At 38.9% G+C, this 24857-nt stretch overlaps 1 protein-coding gene across 1 annotated transcript in view; it reads right to left on the bottom strand.

Moving 5' to 3' along the window:
* LOC125998781 (CREB-binding protein-like) overlaps positions 1 to 24857 on the bottom strand; it is a 73934-nt gene that overhangs the window by 48847 nt on the left and 230 nt on the right. Inside the window, 1 exon segment of the mRNA XM_049766848.1 lies at positions 7347 to 7810. Within this exon segment, the coding sequence (XP_049622805.1) occupies positions 7347 to 7810 (464 nt within the window).

Genomic DNA, 24857 nt, shown 5'->3' with positions numbered 1-24857 from the left:
AAAAGAGACCCCAGAAAAACCACCCCAAGACACATCCTAGTCACAATGATAAATCCCACAGATAGAGACAGAATTCTGAAAACAGCAAGATCAAAAGGGGAAATGACGTTCAAGCAAGCATCCTTGAGATTTACAGCACACCTGTCACCATAAACACTCAATTCCAGAAAGCAGTGGTGGGACATTGTGACAACAATGAATAAAATGAATGCTTCACCCAGAATACTATACCCAGCAAAACTCACTCTCCGGTTTGACGGAAGAATACATGGTTTCACAGACAAAAAGCAGCTCAGAAACTTTACAGGCACAAAACCAGTCTGAAGAGAAAAACTGAAAGACCTAATTCAAGACAAGACTACCCAAAAGACACACCAAATTTTGATGTAAAGATGGCATTAAATCCCAGGACAATTCTTTCTCTCAACGTCAATGGACTAAAGGCACCAGTTAAGAGACACAGAGTGGCTAAATGGATCAAAAAAACTCAATCCAACCTTCTGCTGCCTACAAGAAACGCACCTGAATAGTCAGAACAAATATAGACTCAAAATAAAAGGCTAGAGAAAAATTATCCAAGCAAACAACACCCATAAAAAAGCTGGAGTGGCCATACTAATATCAGATAATGCAAACTTTATACTCAGGAAGGCTGTAAGGGACAAAGATGGACATTTTATATTAATCAAAGGGTATGTAGAGCAGGAAGAAATCACTCTCCTAAACATATATGCACCGAAGGAGGGGCCAGCAAAATATTTAATACAACTGCTGACAAATCTGAAAAATAATATCAATAGCAACACAATAATTGTGGGGGACCTTAACACGGTTTTGTCAACAATGGATAGGTCAACCAGACTGAAACCCAACAAGAATATAATAGACCTGAGGAGAGAAATGGAAGAAAGAGGCCTAGTGGATATATATAGGGCACTCCATCCCCAGAAACCTGGATACACATTCTTCTCCAATGTACATGGGACATTCTCCAGGATAGACTACATGCTGGCATATAAAACATACCTCCATAATATCAAGAGGATAGAAATTTTGCAGACTACCTTCGCTGACCACAAGGCTCTGAAATTATTTATGAAATCCAAAGGGACTCAGAAGAAAAACCTTAACACCTCGAAGTCAAACAGCCTCATACTCAATAACCAGTGGGTCCGAGATGAAATCAAGGAGGAAATCAAAAGGTTCCTGGAAACAAATGACAATAAAGACAAACTATCAGAACTTATGGGACACAGCAAAAGCAGTACTGTGAGGAAAATTTATAGCTTTGCAAGCACAAATCAGGAAAGAAGAAGGAGCTTACCTGAGTAGCTTAATGACACAGCTAATAGAACTAGAAAGTGCTCAACAAAAGGACCCAAGAATAGGAAGACAGAAGGAAATAACAAAGCTGAGAGCAGAAATCAACGAAGTGGAAACTCAAAAAACAATCCGAAAGATCAACGAAAGCAGAAGTTGGTTCTTTGAAAAAATAAACAACATTGATAGACCACTGGCAAAGCTAACAAAGAAAGAGAGAGAAACTTGATAACTCGTATTAGGAATAAAAAAGGAGAGATCACTACTGATATGACAGAGATTCAAAGGGTAATCAGAAACTACTTTGAAAAACTCTATGCCACTAAAAATGAGAACCTGGAAGAAATAGATAAATTCTTGGACTCTTATAATCTTCCACGGTTGAAGGAAGAGGATGTAGCATATCTAAACACCCCCATCACCATTGATGAAATAAACATGGTAATCAAAAGTCTGCTCAAAAACAAAAGCCCAGGCCCAGATGGATTCACTAATGAATTCCTTCAAACTTTCCAAGAGGAACTACTACCAATCCTGGCAAGACACTTTCATTAAATTGAACAAACGGAAACACTCCCAAATAGCTTTTATGAAGCCAACATCACCCTGATACCTAAACCAGACAGAGATGCTATGAAAAAAGAAAATTACAGACCAATATCGCTGATGAATGCAGATGCAAAGATCCTCAACAAAATCCTGGCAAATAGGATTCAATACCTCATTAAAAAGATCATCCACTACGATCAAGTAGGTTTCATCTCAGGAATGCAAGGATGGTTTAACATCCATAAGTCTATCAACATAATACACAACATCAACAACAAGAAAAATAAAAACCATATGATCATATAAATAGATGCAGAGAAAGCATTTGATAAGTTCCAACACCCATTCTTGATCAAAACTCTCTGCAAGATGGGAATGGAAGGAACCTTTCTCAATATAGTTAAGGCCATCTACCACAAGCCAGTGGCAAATATTATCCTCAATGGAGAAAAACTGAAAGCCTTCCCTCTAAATTCTGGCACAAGACAAGGCTTTCCTCTCTCACCACTCCTATTCAACATAGCACTGAAAGTACTTGCTATAGCGATTAGGCAAGAAAAGGATATCAAGGGAATCCAGACAGGAAAGGAAGAAGTCAAGCTCTCACTGTTTGCAGATGACATGATACTCTACTTAGAAAACCCTAAAAACTCTACCTAAAAGCTTCTAGAAACAATAGACTCATATAGCAAGGTTGCAGGCTACAAAATTAACACACAAAAATCAATGGCCTTTCTATACACCAATAGTAATAAGGATGACATGGACATTAAGAAAACAACCCCATTCACAATAGTGCCACACAAACTCAAATATCTTGGAATCAACTTGACTAAAAATGTGAAGGACCTATACAAAGAAAACTATGAAACTCTGCTCCAAGAAATAAGAGAGGACACGCGGAAATGGAAACACATACCCTGCTCGTGGATTGGCAGAATTAACATCATCAAAACGGCAATACTCCCCAAGGCATTATACAGATTCAACGCTATCCCTCTAAAGATACCCATGACATTCTTCAAAGAAGTGGATCAGACACTTTTGAAATTTGTTTGGAACAAAAAACACCCTCGAATAGCTAAAGCAATCATTGGGAAAAAGAATATGGAAGGAATTACTTTCCCCAACTGTAAACTGTACTACAAAGCAACAGTTATCAAAACAGCATGGTATTGGAATAAGGATAGGTCCTCAGATCAGTGGAATAGGCTTGAATACTCAGAAAATGTTCCCCAGACATACAACCACCTAATTTTTGATAAAGGAGCAGGAAATCCTAAAAGGAGCAGGGAAACCCTCTTCAACAAGTGGTGTTGGCACAATTGGATTGCCGCTTGCAAAAAATTGAACTTAGACCCCCAGCTAACATCATGTACGAAGGTAAAATCCAAATGGATTAAAGACCTCGATATCAGCCCCCAAACCATAAGATATATAGAACAGCACATAGGCAAAACACTCCAGGACATTACAGGCATCTTCAAGGAGGAAACTGCACTCTCCAAGCAAGTGAAAGCAGAGATTAACAGATGGGAATATATTAAGCTGAGAAGCTTCTGCACCTCAAAGTAAATATTGCCCAGGATACAAGAGCCAACCACTGAGTGGGAGAAACTATTCACACAATACCCATCAGATAAGGGGCTAATATCTAAAATATGCAAGTCACTGACAAAAATTTACAAGAAAAAATCATCTAATCCCATTAAAAATGGGGAGAAGAAATGAACAGACACTTTGACAAAAAAGAAATACAAATGGCCAAAAGACACATGAAGAAATGCTCCACATCACTAATCATTAGGGAGATGCAAATCAAAACAACAATCAGATACCACCTTACACCACAGAGAATGGCACACATCACAAAGAATGAGAATAAACAGTGCTGGCGGGGATGTGGAGAGAAAGGAACCCTTATCCACTGCTGGTGGGAATGCCGTCTAGTTCAACCTTTATGGAAAGCGATATGGAGATTCCTCCAAAAACTTGAAATCGAGCTCCCATATGATCCAGCTATACCACTCCTAGGAATATACCCTAGGAACACAAAAATACAATACAAAAACCCCTTCCTTACACCTATATTCATTGCAGCACTATTTACCATAGCAAGACTCTGGAAACAAACAAGATGCCCTTCAACAGACGAATGGCTAAAGAAACTGTGGTACATATACACAATGGAATATTATGCAGCTGTCAGGAGAGACGAAGTCATGAAATTTTCCTATACATGGATGTACACGGAATCTATTATGCTGAGTGAAATAAGTCAGAGAGAGAGAGAAAAACGCAGAATGGTCTCACTCATCTATGGGTTTTTTTGTGTGTGTGTGTGTGTGTGTTTTTTGGGTCACACCTGGCAGTGCTCAGGGGTTATTCCTGGCTCTAGGCTCAGAAATTGCTCTTGGCAGGCACGGGGAACCATATGGGACGCCGGGATTCGAACCGATGACCTCCTGCATGAAAGTCAAAAGCCTTACCTCCATGCTATCTCTTCGGCCACAAATGAAAGACATTCTTGCAATAATAAATTTCAGACACAAAAGAGAAAAGAGCTGGAAGTTCCAGCTCACCTCAGGAAGCTCACCACAAAGAGTGATGAGTTTTGTTAGAGAAATAACTACATTTTGAACTGTCCTAATATTGAGAATGTATGAGGGAAATGCAGAGCCTGTTTAGAGTACAGGCGGGGGTCAGGTGGGGAGGAGGGAGATTTGGGACATGGCTGATGGGAATGTTGCACTGGTGATGGGTGGTGTTCCTTTTATTACTGAAACCCAAACACAATCATGTATGTAATCAAGGTGTTTAAATTAAAAAAAGACAATAAAAAACCACAATCTATAAAAAATAGATAAAACAAGGCCAAAAATTTCATATTACCAGATAATAAGTACTGGGAATATAATATATATGAATATAATTAATATAGCTAAATGGCATATTTAAAATTTAAAAGCAAATATAAAGGAAAACATTTGTGTAATGATAAAAGGTGATAGAAATTAAGCCCATGTTAGTAATTGTTTCATAATATATATTAGTCTTTATAGTGTTATGAATTATACAGTAGTTTATGTCTACTATCTTTCTATAAAGGTGGAAACTCCTCCTTGATTTTTATATAACCAGTGTACTAATTTACACTAAAGAAAATTTAGCTTCAAATAAAAAAGTCAAAATCTATGATTAAAATGGTAACAAACATATGGTTTTTAAAAAACATTTGGGAAAAAAATAAAAAGAAAACAACCCCATTCATAATGGTGCCACATAAACTCAAATATCTTGGAATCAACTTGACTAAACATGTGAAGGACCTATACAAAGAAAACTATAAAACTCTGCTCCAAGAAATAAGAGAGGACACGCGGAAATGGAAACGCATACCCTGCTCGTGGATTGGCAGGATTAACATCATCAAAATGGCAATACTCCCCAAGGCATTATACAGATTTAATGCTATCCCTCTAAAGATACCCATGACATTCTTCAAAGAAGTGGATCAGGCACTTTTGAAATTCATTTGGAACAATTAACACCCTCGAATAGCTAAAGCAATCATTGGGAAAAAGAATATGGGAGGAATTGCTTTCCCCAACTTTAAACTGTACTACAAAGCAATAGTTATCAAAACAGCATGGTATTGGAATAAGGACAGGCCCTCAGATCAGTGGAATAGGCTTGAATACTCAGAAAATGTTCCCCAGACATACAATCATCTAATTTTTGATAAAGGAGCAGGAAACCCTAAATGGAGCAGGGAAAGCCTCTTCTACAAGTTGTGTTGGCACAATTGGATAGCCACTTGCAAAAAATTGAACTTAGACCACCAGCTAACATCATGTATGAAGGTAAAATCCAAATGGATTAAAGACCTCCATATCAGCCCCCAAACCATAAGATATATAGAATAGCACATAGGCAAGACACTCCAGGACATTACAGGCATCTTCAAGGAAGAAACTGCACTCTACAAGCAAGTGAAAGCAGAGATTAACGGATGGAAATATATTAAGCTGAGAAGCTTCTGCACCTCAAAGGAAATAGTGCCCAGGATACAAGAGCCACCCTCTGAGTGGGAGAAACTATTCACCCAATACCCATCAGATAAGGGGCTAATCTCCAAAATATACAAGGCACTGACAGAACTTTACAAGAAAAAAAAAACATCTAATCCCATCAAAAAATGGGGAGAAGAAATGAACACTTTGACAAAGAAGAAATACAAATGGCCAAAAGACACATGAAAAAGTGCTCCACATCAATAATCATCAGGGAGATGCAAATCAAAACGACGATGAGATACCACCTCACACCACAGAAAATGGCACACATCACAAAGAATGAGAATAAACAGTGTTGGCGGGGATGTGGAGAGAAAGGAACTCTTATCCACTGCTGGTGGGAATTCCCTCTAGTTCAACCTTTATGGAAAGCGATATGGAGATTCCTCCAAAAACTTGAAATCGAGCTCCCATATGATCCAGCTATACCACTCCTAGGAATATACCCTAGGAACACAAAAATACAATACAAATACCCCTTCCTTACACCTATATTCATTGCACTATTTACCATAGCAAGACTCTGGAAACAACCAAGATGCCCTTCAACAGACGAATAGCTAAAGAAACTGTGGTACATATACACAATGGAATATTATGCAGCTGTCAGGAGAGACGAAGTCATGAAATTTACACGGAATCTATTATGCTGAGTGAAATAAGTCAGAGAGAGAGAGAGAGAGAAACGCAGAATGGTCTCACTCATCTATGGGTTTCAAGAAAAATGAAAGACATTCTTGCAATAATAATTTTCAGACACAAAAGAGAAAAGAGCTGGAAGTTCCAGCTCACCACAGGAAGCTCACCACAAGGAGTGATGAGTTTAGTTAGAGAAATAACTACATTTTGAACTGCCCTACTAATGAGAATGTATGAGGGAAATGGTGAGCCTGTTTAGAGTACAGGCGGGGGTCGGGTGTGGAGGAGGGAGACTTGGGACATTGGTGATGGGTATGTTGCACTGGTGATGGTTGGTGTTCTTTACATGACTGAAACCCAAACACAATCATGTATGTAATCAAGGTGTTTAAATAAAAAAAAAGAAAAAAATGATGTAGCATTCTGCTGGCCTGTACCCACAGACCCAATTGTGCTTGGAATCCCACTTGCAGGAGACCCCAGGATCAGTTTGCGTTTTTCAGGGTCACCTGTGGGGCCCGTAGCAATTACTTGTATGGGTAAAATTCCCATTGCTGTTTGCATCTAACACATGCTTGGCACGTTGGTGACTGAAGCATTCTTTATGTCTGTAGGGAAGGGAGGCAAACTATTGACCATATTCTGTTTGCTGGGTAGCTGAGGGTTCACTCTGGGGGCCTCTATCTGCTGTCCTCCAGTCTGGCTGAAGGGCTGTCCAAAGGGACTTGTGTTCCCTGTCATCCCCATCTTAGTCATACATACCTCCTGCTTGTGCCGTGTTCAGTCCATGATCAGCTATCTGCGGCGACACCTGCGTCAGCGTTTCATCCAGGACCCTGCCCCTGCCCCCCTGCATGGCTGGGGCTGGATATGGCATGCTAGCCCCCTGCCCTCGGCCAGCAGCCCCATGCGATCCATTCATGACTTGTGCCGGCCCTTGCGTGGCCTGGTTCTTCAAACACTGTCCGGAATTACTTTCGAGGAGGCCACGGTGGGTTTGCTTAAAGTTACCGTTTATGCAGATTCCAGAGCTCGTCTATGACGTGGCGGGGTTGCTGGTCAGCAGCCCCACCTGCCTTTGTGCTTGCGGATTCAGTGCTTGGGAAGCAGGGAGCGTAGGTCCAGATGTGCTGGCTGCCTGTTTGGGCAGACTGGGGGCCGAAGCATCTCCCTGGTTCAGAGGGCTCTTGCCCAGAGGGCTGAATTTCTTTTTGTGTTTGCCCAGACTAAACCATGTTATTACCATTAATTACAAAGTTATTCAATTTTTTTTACTTTTATTTTTCTTGTATAAGCATTAAAAGTGGCATTAGATATGATAGATGTATTTCTGAGCATTATAGAAAATGTCAGTGTTTTCTAATGTGATTGCATTATTTTTCACTCTGTCAGCAGTAAAGAGAATCTCATGTATTATATACTCCTTTATCTAATTCTTATAACGTACTTTTGCAGGCTTATTTAAGAAAAGTTTTAGTTCATGGCAAAATGAACAATTCACAGGCATTTTCACATCTCTTTCTCAATTTTAAAAAATGTCTTTGCTTTCCTGACTACCAGCATCATCCACCAGAATGGTGCTTTTGTTACAATTTACCAAGCTTTGTAAATATGTCATCACTTCCCAAAGTTTATAGTTTAAAGTTAATTATTTATATTGCACATGTCCGTAATTTAATTTTAAATATTTGTATTGGGTATACAGTGTTATTTAACCTTCTGAATTTCATGGGTGTAACAACTTCATATTTGCTTATTTTTTCTGAGCATATTCAGTAGTTGGAGAAAAATGCAGAAGCTATTTAGAATACCTATTTATATCTTGGTAATGGCAAGATTTGCACTACACAATTAACCTATGGTGGTAAAGTAAGAAACGTCTTATAGTTTATTTATATTTAATAGGGGTTTTACTTTTATTTTGTGGCACAAAAGGGAAAACAGGTCTACTTCGTACTTTTTTTTTTTTTTTTTGGTTTTTGGGTCACACCCGGCGGTGCTCAGGGGTTACTCCTGGCTGTCTGCTCAGAAATAGCTCCTGGCAGGCACAGGGGACCATATGGGACACCGGGATTCGAACCAACCACCTTTGGTCCTGGATCGGCTGCTTGCAAGGCAAACGCCGCTGTGCTATCTCTCCGGGCCCTACATCGTATTTTTAAGAAAACATCAAATTTATTTTTTTATCTTATGAAGACAAAAAATGCAAAAAAAAAAAAAAACAGGACAAGGTGAAGTTACAGTGGGAAGATGGTCACCCATAAACAGAATTCTCAGCAGATAATTATTTTTATTTAAATGATTTTTAAATTTTTTAATTTTTTTAAAATTTAATTTAAAAATTATTTTTATTTAAATTGTCTTTATAAGCAGTGGGTAACCCATTTAATTGATTTTTGTTCTAATGTTATTGATCATAAATATTTCTTTTCTAATAACTGCAAAGGACAAACAATTTGCTAGTATTAAATTATTGTGGAATATCCTGTGAAAAAATAAACAAGTGTTTATGGAGATTATTATAGTTCTAGAAATAGAATATCATCTATACACCTTATTGTTACAGTTACTGACTGGATTGATATTTTAGTTATTTTCATAATATACATAGTTAAATGGTATCACTTAATAGTAAATATAACCTCAAAACACTGCAGTTCTACATATTTTCCTTTGTATTTTTGTTTATATAATAACGTTTATTATATTGTTTTAAAAGGTAAATTCTCTTCCAAAAATAATATAACTAAAACTTTGAACTATATACTTTCTCTAGCTCTTGCTCTTCACTTTGTTTTCTAATTCTCAGTTAACAAAAGGATTAATATTCCTTTCACCTGAAGAATTTCTTCTTTCACCGTAATATATATGTATATGTATATATGTATTTATATACACACACAAATATATAGGTTGTTAGGGACTGGAGAGCTAGTGTAGCAGGTAGGGCTCTTGCCTTGCATGTGACTGACCCATTTTCCATCACCAGTACGAGATATGGTTTCCAGAGTTCCATCAGGAGTAAGCCCTGAGCATTGCCAAATATGAACCAGAAACCCAAAAGTAAATCAAAAGTAAATATATATGTATATATAATTGTGTATATGTATATATAATGTTATATATACTATATATACTATATATTTGTGTATATGTATATATAATGGTATATATACTATATATACTATATATTTGTGTGTATATATATATATATATATTTATATATAGTTCTGCACTCAAAACTTACTCCTGGCAGGCATGGGGGAACATATGGGATGCAGTAGGGCATGCAAGACAAATGCCCTATCAGCTGTGCTATTGTACCAGCCCAAATATAAAACAATTTTAGAACTTCAGTTTAGCAGCAGTGAAATTATTTCACATAGGCAATGTTTATGTTATAATTGCAAAAGTTCCTTTGTTCAAATGCCTGAAAGTATCTGGATAAATTATGTATACCTAACTTTATGTCTGTATCAAATAGCTTTTCAATAAGATATTTCAAAAACTTCAGTATCTACTATATCAAAAAGGTATTTGATATATAACTGCTGATCTGAGTCTAATGTTGATATGGCTGAGTGACAGTATGAAAATAGCTAAAAGTCTTTTTTATAATATTTTTTAATTTTTTCTTTTCCTTTGTGTCTATGAGGACTGAATGTTACACACATATTTGCTTATTGTATTGTCCTGGGATCACATAATCTGTTGCGATGATTGTTTATTTGGAGTTGCATGCTTGTATGCTATTTAACAGGCTGTAATACCTTCCAGAAGTGTTAGACTTTAGTTATAGTGCTGGCACATACTTGGATGTGGTGCTTGTTGAATGCAGCACTTTTTGTTATGACATTGGGCATCCCAAGCAAAAGAGCTGCTACATCTTCGGTTTTTTGATTACTTTATTTAAACATTTTGGTTACAAGGTTCATAATATATTTTTTTTCAAAATTGCAATGTTGTTATTCATGATTGAGTTTCAGTCATACAATGTAAAACACACTTCACCAATGCCCATTTCCTGTTTCCAATGTCCCCAGCTTCTCTCCCGCCCTAGGCTGTCTCTGGGGCAGATGCTCTCTCTCTCTCTCTCTCTCTCTCTCTCTCTCTCTCTCTCTCTCTCTCTCTCTCTCTCTCTCTCTCTCTCTCTCCCTCTCTCTCTCTCTCTCTCTCCCCCTCTTTCTCTCTCTGTCTTCCTTTTCTTCCTTTTGCACTGTGGTGTGCAATATTGGCGCTCAAGTGGTATCATGACTATCACTCTATCTCCTTTCAGCACCCAGTTTTTGTCCAGAGTGATCATTAGATCACCTGTTCACCTGTTTTAAAAATTGTCCACATTTTAAAAACCAGAATTATATATTAATGACCCAATTTGCCTCTACCTCTTCAACATTTGTTACTATTTTTTAACTTTACTTATTCTTATATGTATAATAATTTCAGGATGGGTTTAATCTGATTTTAGCCAATGGTTATGATGATGAACGCATTTTCATGTACTTATTTCCCATCTATACATGATCTTTGGGGAAATTTTTATTTATATGTTTTTATATTTTCAAATTAACTGTTTATTTTATGTTTTAGAGTTCTCAGACTTTTTGTCTTAAAATATTAATCCTTTATTAGTTGTATGACTTGAAAACATTTTCCTCTAATATGCAAATTTTTTCTTTCAGGTCTCGAAAAGAATACATATTGTAGGATCCAAATGATCATATTTCCCTTTAAGTATATATATTTGTAATTACAGGTATATGTATATATATGTGTATATATGTACTTATATATAAGTATCTCTATAAAGTGGAGTCTCTGGGCTTACTCCTTTTGTCTGTGCTCAGGGATCATTCCTGTGGTGCTCAGATAACTATCTGCAGTAACAGATTGCACATTGGTCAGCACATGCAAAGTAAATGCTATGTCTGCTGTGCTATCTTTCAGGTCCCTGTGATTTACATTTTTGTGCTATCACTCCACCTCTGAAATTTCTTCTTTTAAAAAAGATTTGTATTAACTCCCCTGGACTAAACTAATTTCAGCATAATTGAATCAGTATTTTTATTTTTAAAAGTTAGTTATAATTTTGTTTAAATAGAATTAAATGAGTTTGTCAGTTTGGGAAGAATAAAATGCTTACTTATTTCACTGTACTCATTTTTGCAACAATACGTGTCATAATTACTTTATATATTTTATAAGTCTTGTGTAGTTTTTGTGTACAAGACCTGTATATATTTTGTTTGATTTAGATCTAGGTGTTTCATTTTCTTAGCAACATAAAACTTTAATTGTATTTAAAATTTTACTACCTACATGCTCATTGGGAGTATATAGAGATAAAATTTATTTAATAAGTTTATAGAATCTTGCATACTTACTGAACTTACTGCTTCTTTAAGGTAGAGTTTTTGCAAAGGGGAACAATGGGCCCTTAGGGTTCATTCCTGACCACGAATTCAGGTTTTGTGAATTCAAAAAATAGATTCCAGCTTTGTGGGTCATCTCATTAGCCCTGAGGTAGTTAGATTAGGATTAGTTAGGATTTTCTATATAGACATGATGTTATCTGTAAATTGGAGCACATTTCCATCTTCCTTTCACAAATGCCTTTAATTTATCCCCTTTCATTTTCCTGACTGGAATTTCCATGTTGTTTTTAAGTAGATGCTTACATCGTCTCATTTTAAAGCAAAGCATTCAGTTTTTCATTACTATACTTAAGGTTTTAAGGCTTATTCATCAAAGAATATATGAAACCTTTTTTAACAATTTCCTTTTTTATTTACATTATCATGTAACTTTTGCAAGAATCATTTGATACACAAATTATGTTGAATGATTTTCAAATATTGAGCCAACAATATATACCTGCAGCTAGCCCTACTTAGTCATAATGCATGCATCTTTTCTATATCACTCATTAATTTGACACTACTTTATAAAAGATGAAATAGTGGTAGATGGGACATATTATGTTTAACTATATATTTTTAAATTCTTTGGTTTTGTTATCAGGGTAAAGTTTCCTTGTAATGAGTTCTGAAGAGAATTTTTTCTTTACTAATTTATTTAATTTTGTTTTCTATTAAAATGTTTTAAATATTTTCACTTTAATTTCATTCATCTGTAGGAATAGTAATATGTTTCTTTTTATTAATATTTCTATTTAAACACCTTGATTACAAATATGATTATACTTGGGTTTCAGACATGTAAAGAACACTCCCCTTCACCGGTGTAATGTTTCCAACACCAATATCCCATTTTCCCCTTCTACTCACCCAAGCTCCACATGTATGCTAGACAGGCTTTATACTTCCCTCATTTATGCACATTGTTATGATAGTTCTCAGTGTAGTTATTTCTCTAACAGCACTCACCACTCTTTGTGTGAGCTTCATATCGTGAGCTGAACCTTCCAGGGCTCCTCTCTTTGTCTTTGAGGATTATTGCAAAAATGTCTTTAATTTTTCTTAAAATCCATAGACGAGTGAAACTATTCTGTGTTTATCTTTTTCCCTCTGGTTTATTTCACTCAGCATAATAAATTAAATGTACATCCATGTATAGGAAAATTTCATGACTTCATTTCACCTGACGGTTGCATAATATTCCATTATGTATATGTACCATTCATCTGTTGAAGGGCATCTAGGTTGTTTCCAGAGTCTGGCTATTGTAAGTAGTGTGGGCAATGAATATAGGTGGGAGGGAGGGATTTTTATATTGTATTTTTGTGTTCCTACGATATATCCCTAGGCGTGGTACAGCTGGACAATATGGGAGCTCAATTTCCAGTTCTTGGAGGAATCTCCATATCGCTTTCTATAAAGGTTGGACTAGACGGCATTCTCACCAGCAGTGAATAAGAGTTCATTTCTCTCCACATCCCCGCCAGCACTGCTTATTCTCATTCTTTGTGATGTGTGACAATCTCTGTGGCGTGAGATGGTACCTCAGAGTTGTTTTGATTTGCATCTCCCTGATGATTAGTGATGTCGAGCATTTGCATTTTGACCATTTGTGTTTCTTCTTTGACAAAGTGTCTGTTCATTTCTTCTCTCCATTTTTTGATGGGATTATATGTTTTTTCTTGTAAAGTTCTGTCAGTGCCTTGTATATTTTGGGTATTAGCCCCTCATCTAATGGGTATTGAGTGAATAGTTTCTTCCAGTCAGGGGGTGGCTCTTGTATCCTGGGCACTATTTCCTTTGTGGTGCAGAAGCATCTCAGCTTAATATAGTCCCATCTATTTATAGTTTCTCCACTCAGTGAGTGGCTCTTGTATCCTGGGCACTATTTCCTTTGAGGTGCAGAGGCTTCTCAGCTTAATATAGTCCCATCAGTTTATCTCTGCTTTTACTTGTTTGGAGAGTGCTGTTTCCTTCTTAAAGATGCCTTTAGTCTCAATGTTATGGAGTGTTTAACCTACATGTTGTTCTATATACCTTACGGTTTCAGATCTGATAGCAAGGTCTTTAATCCATTTGAATTTTACATTAGTACATGGTATTGTCTGGGATTCTGAGTTTGCTCTTTTGCAAGTGGCTAACCAGTTGTGCCAACACCACCTGTTGAAGAGGCTTTCCTTGGTCCATTTAGGATTTCTTGCTCCTTTATCAAAAATTAGTTGATTGTATGCTGGGGAACATTCTCTGAGTACTCGAGCCTATTTCACTGATCTGACGGTTTGTCTTTATTCCAGTACCATGCTATTTTAATAACTATTGCTTTGTAATACAGTTTAAAGTTGGGGAAAGTAATGCCTCTCATATTTCTTTTCCCAAGGGGTGCTTTAATAAGTTGAGGCTATTTATTGTTCCAAATGAATTTGGTAATCACACAGCAGGGACAGATTCCTCCCTCCTGACTTCAGAAACAAAGAATCTGCCTTTCTGCGAGTTACTGCTGATAGCTGGTTTCACTCACAGACTCAGTCTTCCTTGGCTTTTCAACCTGAGCAACTCTAGGAGATCGATTTTGCTGGGCCCTTCTCGGCCCACTCATTAGAGGTTCAGGACACAGAACAGTAGAAAACCATGCACAAGCAAGTAATATGTTTCTTGTTACTTCTATTACCCATATAATGATTTCAAGAATTTTTTTCTTGTTTTTGTTTTTTGAAAAAATATTCCCGTTTTTATGTATTTTCAGTTTTATTCCATTGAAGTCAAAGTTTCCACTTAATATTTCTATATTTTAACATATGTCCAGCTTTATTTTATGCCCCAAATTATGATATATTTTGTGGTATGCTCCTTCAACACAAAATACATCATTATTCTGCCTTTGTTGGCTATATTCTTCAATATTATATACTGATAATTAATGGTACTCTTGATTTCTGTGTATAGTTGTGCTTTCAATTGTGTGTTAACTCTTGGAGTACTCAGTAGCGTGTGGATTCATCTGTTTTAGTTATGTCAATTTATCCTCTCATTTTTGACATTTATGATGTTTTGTCTGAATTGCTATGTATCTGAATTGCTAGATGATTTGTTTGACCAATTGTTGTACTATAATGTGCCTCTCTCTTTCTGGTACTTTCCTTTGTTCTGATATCCACTCTGATATTCTTATTACTGTTCCTTATTTGTTTTAATTAATTTGTCATGGCACAACATTTTCAATTCTTTTGATTTCTGTCTACATTATATTTGAAGTGAATTTGTTGTATAAAGCAAGTTGTTGACTCATGCTTTCATTTTTTCCAGAATATGTCTTCTATTTGGCAGTAGTAGACCATTTTCTTGAATATTGCCATAAATGTTAAGAATAAATGTACATTATTTGGTCTTGAGAAAATGCTCAAAGGGATAGGATACATGATTATCAGGTGGGAACTCTGGGTTTAATCCCTGGCAGAGTGCTCACTATAGCACCTGAGTAGTGTGCCTGGATTATGCCTGAGCATCCCTAGGTATAACCCCAAACACCAAAAGGTACCTTCTTTTCTTATTGTTGTTAGTTCTGTTTCTCCCTTTCTGATTGCTCTAAATATTTTATATGATTTTTAGAATTCAATGGTTTGGGGGCACCTCCTAGGGCCACATCTACTGCTTTAAGGGCTACATCTGGAGGTGTTAATGGGAGCCATGCAATAATGGGAATAAAACTGGGGGGAGAGTAGGAGAACCTCTGTGTACAAAGCCCATGCCTTGGCCCCATTTTCTTCCTGTGGCTCCGAAAAATTAGCTTTCCTCTCTATATAGTGGTTTTATTTTTTCTTGCTTTCAGGGCCAATCCCAGCTGTATTCAAGGCTTGCTCTTTGTTCGCTACTCAGGATTGCTCCTTGCAGATTTGCGAGACCATATGAGCTGCCAGTATTAAACCTGGGTCAGAAGCCTGTAAGGTTAGTACTTTATCTACAATAGAATATCTCTGGCCCCATCTATAGTGATTTTGAATTTATCTCTGTATAAGTCTTTTAAGTGATTATTATAAAATATATGTGTGTGTATATATTCCTTATCATAGTCTTATTTTGTGATAATTTTCCAATTTGAGTAAAGTGTATGAATTATATCTCCCAAATACAATTACTCTCCCAAATATATAATATAGTTGTGCCGAAAAAATTCTTGGTTTTGTGCCACACCTGGCTGTGCTCAGAAATTATTCTGATTTTGCACTCAGGAGTAATTCCTGGTAGTATCTGGGGGACTATATGTGTTCTAGAAGTTTGAACCAGGTTGGCCATATGGAAGGATAGTATTTTACCCTTTGTTCTATTATTTTTGGCACCAGGTGGCTCAAATACTTTGGACAGATTTTAAGTATTCGGTAAGAGTGTTACCATTTGTCCTACAATTATCTGACCTAGTATAGAAAACTCGAGACAAGAAGAAAAGTGTATTTACCCATGTGCTTTCTTTTTGACTTTTGTTTTTTTTTCTTTTATGATATGCCAAAATAGTTCCTTAACCATTTCTATCTAATAAATTTCCTTTAGTCATTCTTTTTGGATCGTGTTTGCAATCATTATTTTTATTGTTTCTTCACTTGTGAAGTGTCTTGGCTTTTATTTTATCACTAAAAGATATCTTAAAGCATGGGAGACTATTTTACATTAGTCTTTAACAAAGTAGGTAATAATTCTCGCCAAGAGAGGTTGGAACAATCTTTAGTTGTGATAAAGGCCTCAGATAAGACAGGTGCTTTCTGAATGTCTGTAATAAGAAGGTACATTTCTAAGGGGGCAATAAATATGAGTGATTTTTTTTTCATTTAAAAAGGGTAACAATAGACAAATTAAATTTGGGGTTTCTTGTCTATATCCTTTGTTGTTCACTAGTTACTGGATGCTTCAAATAAATATCTAGTATGAGTGAGGAAATAGCAAAACAAAATGTCATGAAGGGGCCAGAGTGGTGGTGTGGAGCGGTAAGGTGTCTTCCTTGCAGCTCTAGCCTAGGACGGACTGCGGTTCGATTCCCTGGCATCCCATACGGTCCCCCAAGCCAGCATGGATTTCTGAGCTCATAGACAGGAGTGGCCACTGAACATCACTGAGTGTGGCCCAAAACAAAACAAAACAACAACAACAACAACAAAATAAAACCAAAATGCCATGAAAAGGAGCAACGTTAGTGAATATATCACTTTTTGTTCCATGGGCCCTGATATCCCCAACTAATTTACTTTTTCGCCACAGTTTACGATCTTGTTATGTTTATTTTATATATAATGCCCAGCAGCTTTTAGTTATATTTAGGACTAAAACTGGAGGGAAATATGCCTGTTATATTTTCTTAGATGTAAAGATCCAAAATATTTTAAACCCAAGTGGCTTTCACAATTAGTAGACTTATTTTTTGCCATTACACCTATTAGTACTCAGGGATTACATCTGGATTTGCAATCAGGAATAACTCCTGTGGGACTTGGGGACCTTATGTGGTGCTAGGGGTCAAACCCAGATCTGCTGTATGTAAGGCAAGCACCTTGCCTGCTATGCTATTTCTTTGGTCCTTAATTTCTTCATATTTAAATTTTGTTCTGTTATTATAGTTTAAAGTAGTGCACGCTATTATACTTTGCCCACCATCTGAGTGTCAAAACCTTACCACCATTATTGCAAAGGCCCTTCCTGCTTCTACCTTTAGAATCTCTAGTTTTCATTGAGATATTAACCATATCTCAGGACTTGTTTTCACTGGGGGAAACTCTTAATACCATAATGTTTTTCTATATTTTGTGTGAGCAAGACCATATGATATTTGCCTTTTTTCTTTTTAATGTATAAATTATTTAATTGAATTACCACGAGACACATAGTTACACAGTCATACAATGTACAGCACCCATCACTTAGCCAGTGCACATTGCCTGTCACCAAAATCCCCAGTTTTCCTCTGTCCTCTCCCCTACTCTCTCCATGTCTATCTCTATGAAAACCTTTTACTTTTCTTTTTATTCTTTTTGTTCCTTATATAAGTATCACTTTAGCTTTTTCAGCAACCAATTCTAGTTCAGAAAGATCCTTTCCAACTATCATTGTCATGGTGATCTCTTCTATGCCCTAAATTAACTCACGCACTATTTGTGGCACACTTCCCACCATGGACTGGTCCTCATGGACCTGTTCTTTATTGTGTCTGGATATTAATACCATACTATCTTTCAATATTCCACAAATCAGTATAGATATTCTATGTATATCCTTCTTGCTTTGACTCATTTTGAATAATACTTTCCATATCCATCCTTGTATAAGAAAATTTTATGTATTCAATTTCCAGGCATGTTTATTCTATTGTGTAGATGTACTACAGTTTCTTCATTCACTCACCTATTCTCAGGCACTTAGGTTATTTTCATATGCTGGCTATTGTGAATAGTGCTGCAATGGCAAAATGCAAAAGGCTTTTCTGCATTGTGTTTTTGGGACCCTAAGTTATATTCTTAGAAGTGGCATTACTGGGTTATATGGAAGCTCAATTTCTAGGTTTTTTTAATGAATGTCTTCATTGTTTTCCAAAAAGGCTGGACCAATTGGTATTATTGTCATCAGTTAATGAGAGTCCCTTACACCTAATGGAAAGAAAAGCACAGGAATAAGGGGAAGGTTCTTTTTTTCTTTTTTTTTTATGACTCACTTTACTGAGCACAATATCACATCCTCCAGATCAGTCCCAATTGTAAGTTAGTGTGAGATTCATCTTTTCTCATATCTGAGTAGCATTCCATTGTATATGTATATATCTGTATATACATATGTAAATATATTCAACAATTTCTTCTATTCATTCATCTGTTGTTAGACACTTAGATTGTTTCCAGATATTGGCTATTGTACATAATGTTTTAAATATGTCTTTTCAAATTCATGTTTAGTGTCCTTGGTCAGTTCTCAGCCAGTGCTGTTTACCATAATTAGTATCTTTCATTGCAGCTTTATCAGTTTAAATTTTATGGGTGTAACCAAGTCCTGACTATTATTCCCAGACATCCTATTAAATGGAAGAGATGAAATACAAACCTGATATGAATTCTTTCATTTCTATATATATTTTATGTGTATGGTTCTTTGTGATTGAAAGCTGATTTTTCCATGTGAAATACAGTGTGGATTAATTGAAGGCCCAAGAGCATTTTCTTTCGTTTTGTAGAGGTTAGAAGCATGGCGACAATTCATCTCATAGAAATTAGGGAGCAATTCATAATTTAATTCAAGTTGGTAACATACTGACTTCCCTCTGTCTTCAGAAAAAATCTTAACAGCTAATTATTCAAGAAGGTACTACTGAGACGGTCCTCGAACAAGAAAAGGAGGTGGCAGCAAGCTCCTGCACTATAGAGACCAAGACAGAATTCATTAGTTAGGAAAAATGGAGTCATGAAATTTTTTGATACATGGATGGACATGGAGACATGAAATGAGCCAGAGGGAAAGGCATAGACTATAATAGTCTCATTAATCTATAAGAAAAATAAAAAATAGTATGGTAATAATATCCAGGGACAATAGAGATGAGCTCCTGTAGGACCAGCTCATGACATAAAGATTGCCACAAAGAGCAGTGAGTTCAGTTATATCAATAACCGCAATGAAAATTACCATGATAATGATAGTTAGTTAGAGAGGCAGAATGCTTATCTGAGAGACAAGCAGGGGGTTGGGGCAGAGAGTTGAAATTGGGGACACAGATTTGGGAGATGACATCCCGCCTCTTTAGCTGGAGCTCTTGTAATTTGTGTACGGTGAAGGCTAGGAGAGATTTTTTCTTCATGGTTCTATGGGTTCTGTTCCATCACTATTGTTGTGATCAGTCTTCTGTAATTAGTGGTCTTGGTTTTTGTTCAGATCCTAGGACAGAGCCTAGGATTTCAGCATGGTTCAGGAATTTCTGCTCAGTCACAGTTGTCAAAATTAAATCTCTGGAATTAGGGGTCTTGGTTTTTGTATAAATTCTTGGCCAAGGCCTAGGCTAGGAACTTCTTCATTGGTCCTTCAATAGGTTCTGTCCAGACTATGTTTGTCAAAATCAGTATCTGTAAATAGTAATTTTCATTTTTTCTTAGAAAACATGACATGATTCCCAATTGTATCATACTGTTAGGTGGTGAGATAGTTAGCCCTCTCTTAGCTTAAGTTGTTGCCATTTCCTCATGTCAGAATATCATGTTAAAATTGGTGCAAGTTGGTGATAGGATGGCATTCGGAGTTTCCCTGGGAGGAGTTTGGTTCCTGGTACTGTTGCCGCAACCTCTGTTCCACTTCTGGGATCTGGGGTTCTGGATTGGACAGTTGCTGTCCAAACACATGGAGTCTAAGTTGGGTCCACATTACACAAGCTCAGGGTGGGAGGCTACTCTGCATTATAAAAGTATGGGTTCTTATCCCTAATAGGTAAGAGCTTGTTTCTGTGAATAATATTTCCCTTTATTTAGAGTGCCTATGCAAAATGGTATGGTGACATATTATAATGCTGGTGGATTTAGAGGTAAGAATGATAGTCTGAACTATTTCTTTGCCCTGGTCTTAACCCAAGCTTTTATATCAGGCAAGACTTTTCTTGTAGGTTTTCATACCAAGCAGAACCAAAACAGGAGAGGTTGGAGAGAGAAAGAGAGAAAAATAGATAGATAGATAGATAGATAGATAGATAGATAGATAGATAGATAGATAGATAGATAGATAGATAATAGAAGAACTAATAAAATACATTTAAAAAAGGCATTAAAGAAAAATGCAGTTCATGAGGCTAACTTACTTTTGGGGATAAACAGACTAGGGGGTATTATATGGGTATTAAACAAATAAGAGAAATATAGGCTTCTCCATTGAGTCTTTTGAGATATTCGTGTGCAGGGTGGAGTCCAGGACATTTTTTGTCACACATTTTGTCTTGTTGAGTTTGGGATATCATTTGTAGCCATAAAGGAGATGCCCTTGGGCTGGAGTTCTTCTGGGGCTGAATTAGTAGCATGCAATAGTCCACAATTAGGAAGGTAAGAAAAAGGGCCATAAAGCATGAATTAGCAGGTGTGTTAGTTGTATTTTCTTGCTGAGTCATGTGATGTGGGGCTAGGATGGTGTCTTTTCTTTTTGGGAGCTTGGTGGTGGTTTATTGGAGCAGAATGTTGGCCTTGGTAACTAATGGGTTAATAACTGAGGATAAAGAGGGTTAGACAGGGAAAGATAATGGATCAGGATGAGATGATAGAAGGATTTCTGAAGGGAGAAGGAGGAATTATATATGAGGACTATATACATCTTAGGGATGGCTTGTTTACATTTTGGGCTTGGCAATCCGTGAGAAGTCCACTTTCTACAAACTCATGCCAACATAAAGATAGATATTAGTGCTCTATTTGTAGGTTGCTGTTGGAGGTCTGACCCTCATAGACTGGGTCTGAGTTTTTAATGTATGATTGAGTTAAGAAAATATAAATAATTGGTTATGATAAGGCTTAGGATAGAAAGGAAGGGAAAACAGTAGATAAGAGAGAGGAGTAAAAAAGAATAAGTAAAAAGATTGAATGCAAGTTAAAGAGGATTTGACCAGTGTGTCAGTATTGGAGGGTTTTCCCCTTTCAAGGCTCTTTTTCACTGACAGGTTTCAAGATTATATAGTGGCTGGAACTTTTTAGGCCAAGCATGTATTTAACATCTTAAAGTACTAAGCAATGTGTGGCAGTGAGGACTATAGTATGTGGTTACCATATGTACTCTCCTGCAGTGCATCTTAAGTATAGAGGTACTTTTCCTAAGGACCAAGTGACAGCAAGAGCTTTTTTTTGTAACATAGATTGAATTGATGAGAAAGAATAAAGGAAAGAAGGAAAAGATTGAGGGAAGAAGAAAGAGAGAATGAGAAAAAATAAAAAAGTTAGTAGAGATTTGCCACATTTACCAGGCATGATCATGAAGACCAGTCTGGCGTGGTGGGAATCTCAGTTCCCTGGACTAATGGTCAGCCCAGGGGGCCTATGGCTAGCTGTCCTGCCCAGAGCCCACAACATACTAGTCCAAGACACCCAAAAGTCCTGGCATGTTGAGTCTTCTGAGCCCAGCCCCTGACTCTGTTGTTTGTGTATGCATAGGAGAGGGATTTCTCTCGCCCACCCTCCCCCCAGGGCCTGATTTACCAGCCGTGGCCATGAAGACCAGTCTTGCTTGGGGGAGATCTAAGTCCCCTGGACTAAGTGGTTAGCCCACTTGGCCTATCGCTAGCCCCCCTGTCCAGAACCCCCAACATACCAGTGGAAGACACCCAAAGTCCTGGCATTTGAGTCTTCTCAGCCCAACCCCTTCCTCTGTAGTTTGTGTGTGCATAGAGGAGGGATTTATCACCCCACACTCCCCCCAGGACCTGATTTACCTGGAATCATGTGCAGGGGGAAGGGCAGGAAAAGCTTGGGACCCTATCCAAGAGGGACCCCCGAAACCCACCTTGTTTGCCCCTGGGCTGCCACCCCAGGAAGCCTGGAGCCCGGGGACCAAAGAGGGAAATGCTTGGGGACTATCAAGTCTCCCAGTGCACCCAGGTTAGGTGGAAAGCCTTCTACATAAGGTCTCCACAAAACCCATGCCGGATAGAGCTAGCCCCCAGATCAAGAAAGGATTGATAAAGATCTAGAAGCCAGGATTCCCCATCCTCAATCCTATGCCCCTTCCAACCTAGTGCAGGGGGAAAGGCGGGGAAAGCTTGGGACCCCATCCAGGAGCGACCCCGCTGAAACCTATCATGTCTGGATGCCTGGGATGCCAACACAGGAAGGCCTGGAAGCCGGGGGCAGAAGAGGGGAAGGCTGTGGGTTTATCAATGCTCCCAGAGCACCCAAGTTATGGAGAAGGCTTTTTACATGGGGTCTCCCCAAACCCCATGCCAGCTAGAGCTAGCCTCCAGATCAAGAAAGGATTGATAGAGAGCAGAAGCCAGGATCTGCTCGCCCTCCATCCTGTGCCCATCCCACCCTACTGCTGTGGGAAGGGTGGGGAAAGCTGCTACCCCATTCAGGAGGGACCCCTCTGACACCCACCTTCTCTGGCCACCTGGGCTGCAACCCCCAGGAAGGCCTGAAGACCGGCGGCAGAAGAGAGGACAATTGTGGCCTATTAAGGCTCCCAGAGCATCCAAGTTAGGGAGAAGACCTTCCACATAAGGTCTTCCCTAATCACTTGCCGGCTAGATCTAGCCTCGAGATCAAGAAAGGATGTACAGAGCGCCGGAAGTGCAGTCAGGATCTGCATGCTCTCCACCCTGTACCTTTCCCACCCTACTGCTTGGGGAAAAGTGGGGAAAGCTTGTGAACCCATTCAGGAGAACCCCCTTGTCACCCACATTGTCTGGCCACCTGTGCTGCCACCTCACTTGTCTAGGTGCCTTGGCTGCCACCCCATTAAGGCCTGGAGGCCAGCGCAAATAGAGGGGATGGCTGGAGGCTTATCAAGACTCCCAGCGCACCCAACTTAGGGAGGCCTTCTAAATGGGGTCTCCCCAAACCCCATGCTGGCTAGAGCTAGCGTCCAGATCAAGAAAAAATCGATAGAGAGCCGAAAGCCAGGATCTGCCTGTCCTCCACCCTGTTCCCTTCCTACCCTAGTGCATGGGAAGGGCGGGGAAATCTTGGGACCCCTCCAGAAGGACCCCTCTGAAACCCACCTTGTATGGCTGCCTGGGCTGCCACCCCAGGGAGGCCTGGAGGCTGGGGTCAGAAGAGGGGACGCTGGGGCCTTTCAAGTCTCCCAATGCACCCAAGATAAGAAGAAGGCCTTCCATATGGGGTCTCCCCAAACCCCATGCCGGCTTGAGCTAGCCTCCAGATCAAGAAAGGATCAATAGAGATCCAGAAGCCAGGATATGCCCACCCTCCACCCTGTACCCTTCCCAATCTAGTGCAGGAGGAAGGGCGGGGAAAGCTTGGGACCTCATCCACCTGTCTGGCTGCCTAAGATTCCACCCCAGGAAGTCCTGGAGGCCGGGGTCAGAAGAGGGGACAGCTGGAAGCCTATCAAGGCTCCAAGCGCACCCATGTTAGGGAGAAGGCCTGCTACATGGGGTCTCCCCAAACCCCATGCTGGCTATAGCTAACCTCCAGATTAATAAAGGATCAATAGAAATCCAGATGCCAGGACATGATCCACATAAGGTCTTCCCTAATCACTTGCCAGCTAGAGCTAGACTCCAGATCAAGAAAGGATATATAGAGAGCCCGATGCCAGGATCTGCATGCTCTCCACCCTGTGCCTTTCCCACCCTACTGCTGGGAGAAGAGTAGGGAAAGCTTGTGACCCCATCCAGGAGAAACCCCTTGTCACCCACTTGAGTGGCCGCCTGTGCTGCCACCCCAGGAAGGCCTGAAGGCCAGGGACAGAAGACAGGATGGCTGGGGGCCTTTCAATTCTCCCAGCACACCAAGATAAGAAGGCCTTCCACATGGGGTCTCCCCAAATCCCATGCTGGCTAGAGCTAGTCTCCAGATCAAGAAAGGATCCATAGAGAGCCAGAAGCCAGGATTTGCCCCCAGTCCAACCTGTGCCCTTCCCACCCTAGTGCAGGGGGAAGGGCAGAGAAATCTTGGGACCCCATCCAGTAGGGACACCCCAAAACCACCTACTCTGGCCACCTCGGCTGCCACCCCATTAAGGCCTGGAGGCCAGGACAGAAGAGGGGATGTCTGGGGCGTATTAGACTCCCAGATCACCCAAGTTCACAAGAAGGATTTTCACATGGGGTCTCCCCAAATCACTTGCCAGCTAGAACTACCCTTCAGATCAAGAAAGGATCTATAGAAAGCCAGAAGCCTGAATTTCTGGC

The sequence above is a fragment of the Suncus etruscus genome, chromosome X (genome assembly GCF_024139225.1).
Source record: "Suncus etruscus isolate mSunEtr1 chromosome X, mSunEtr1.pri.cur, whole genome shotgun sequence".
NCBI classification, from domain to species: domain Eukaryota; kingdom Metazoa; phylum Chordata; class Mammalia; order Eulipotyphla; family Soricidae; genus Suncus; species Suncus etruscus.
This window is presented reverse-complemented; position numbering and strand designations above follow the sequence as displayed.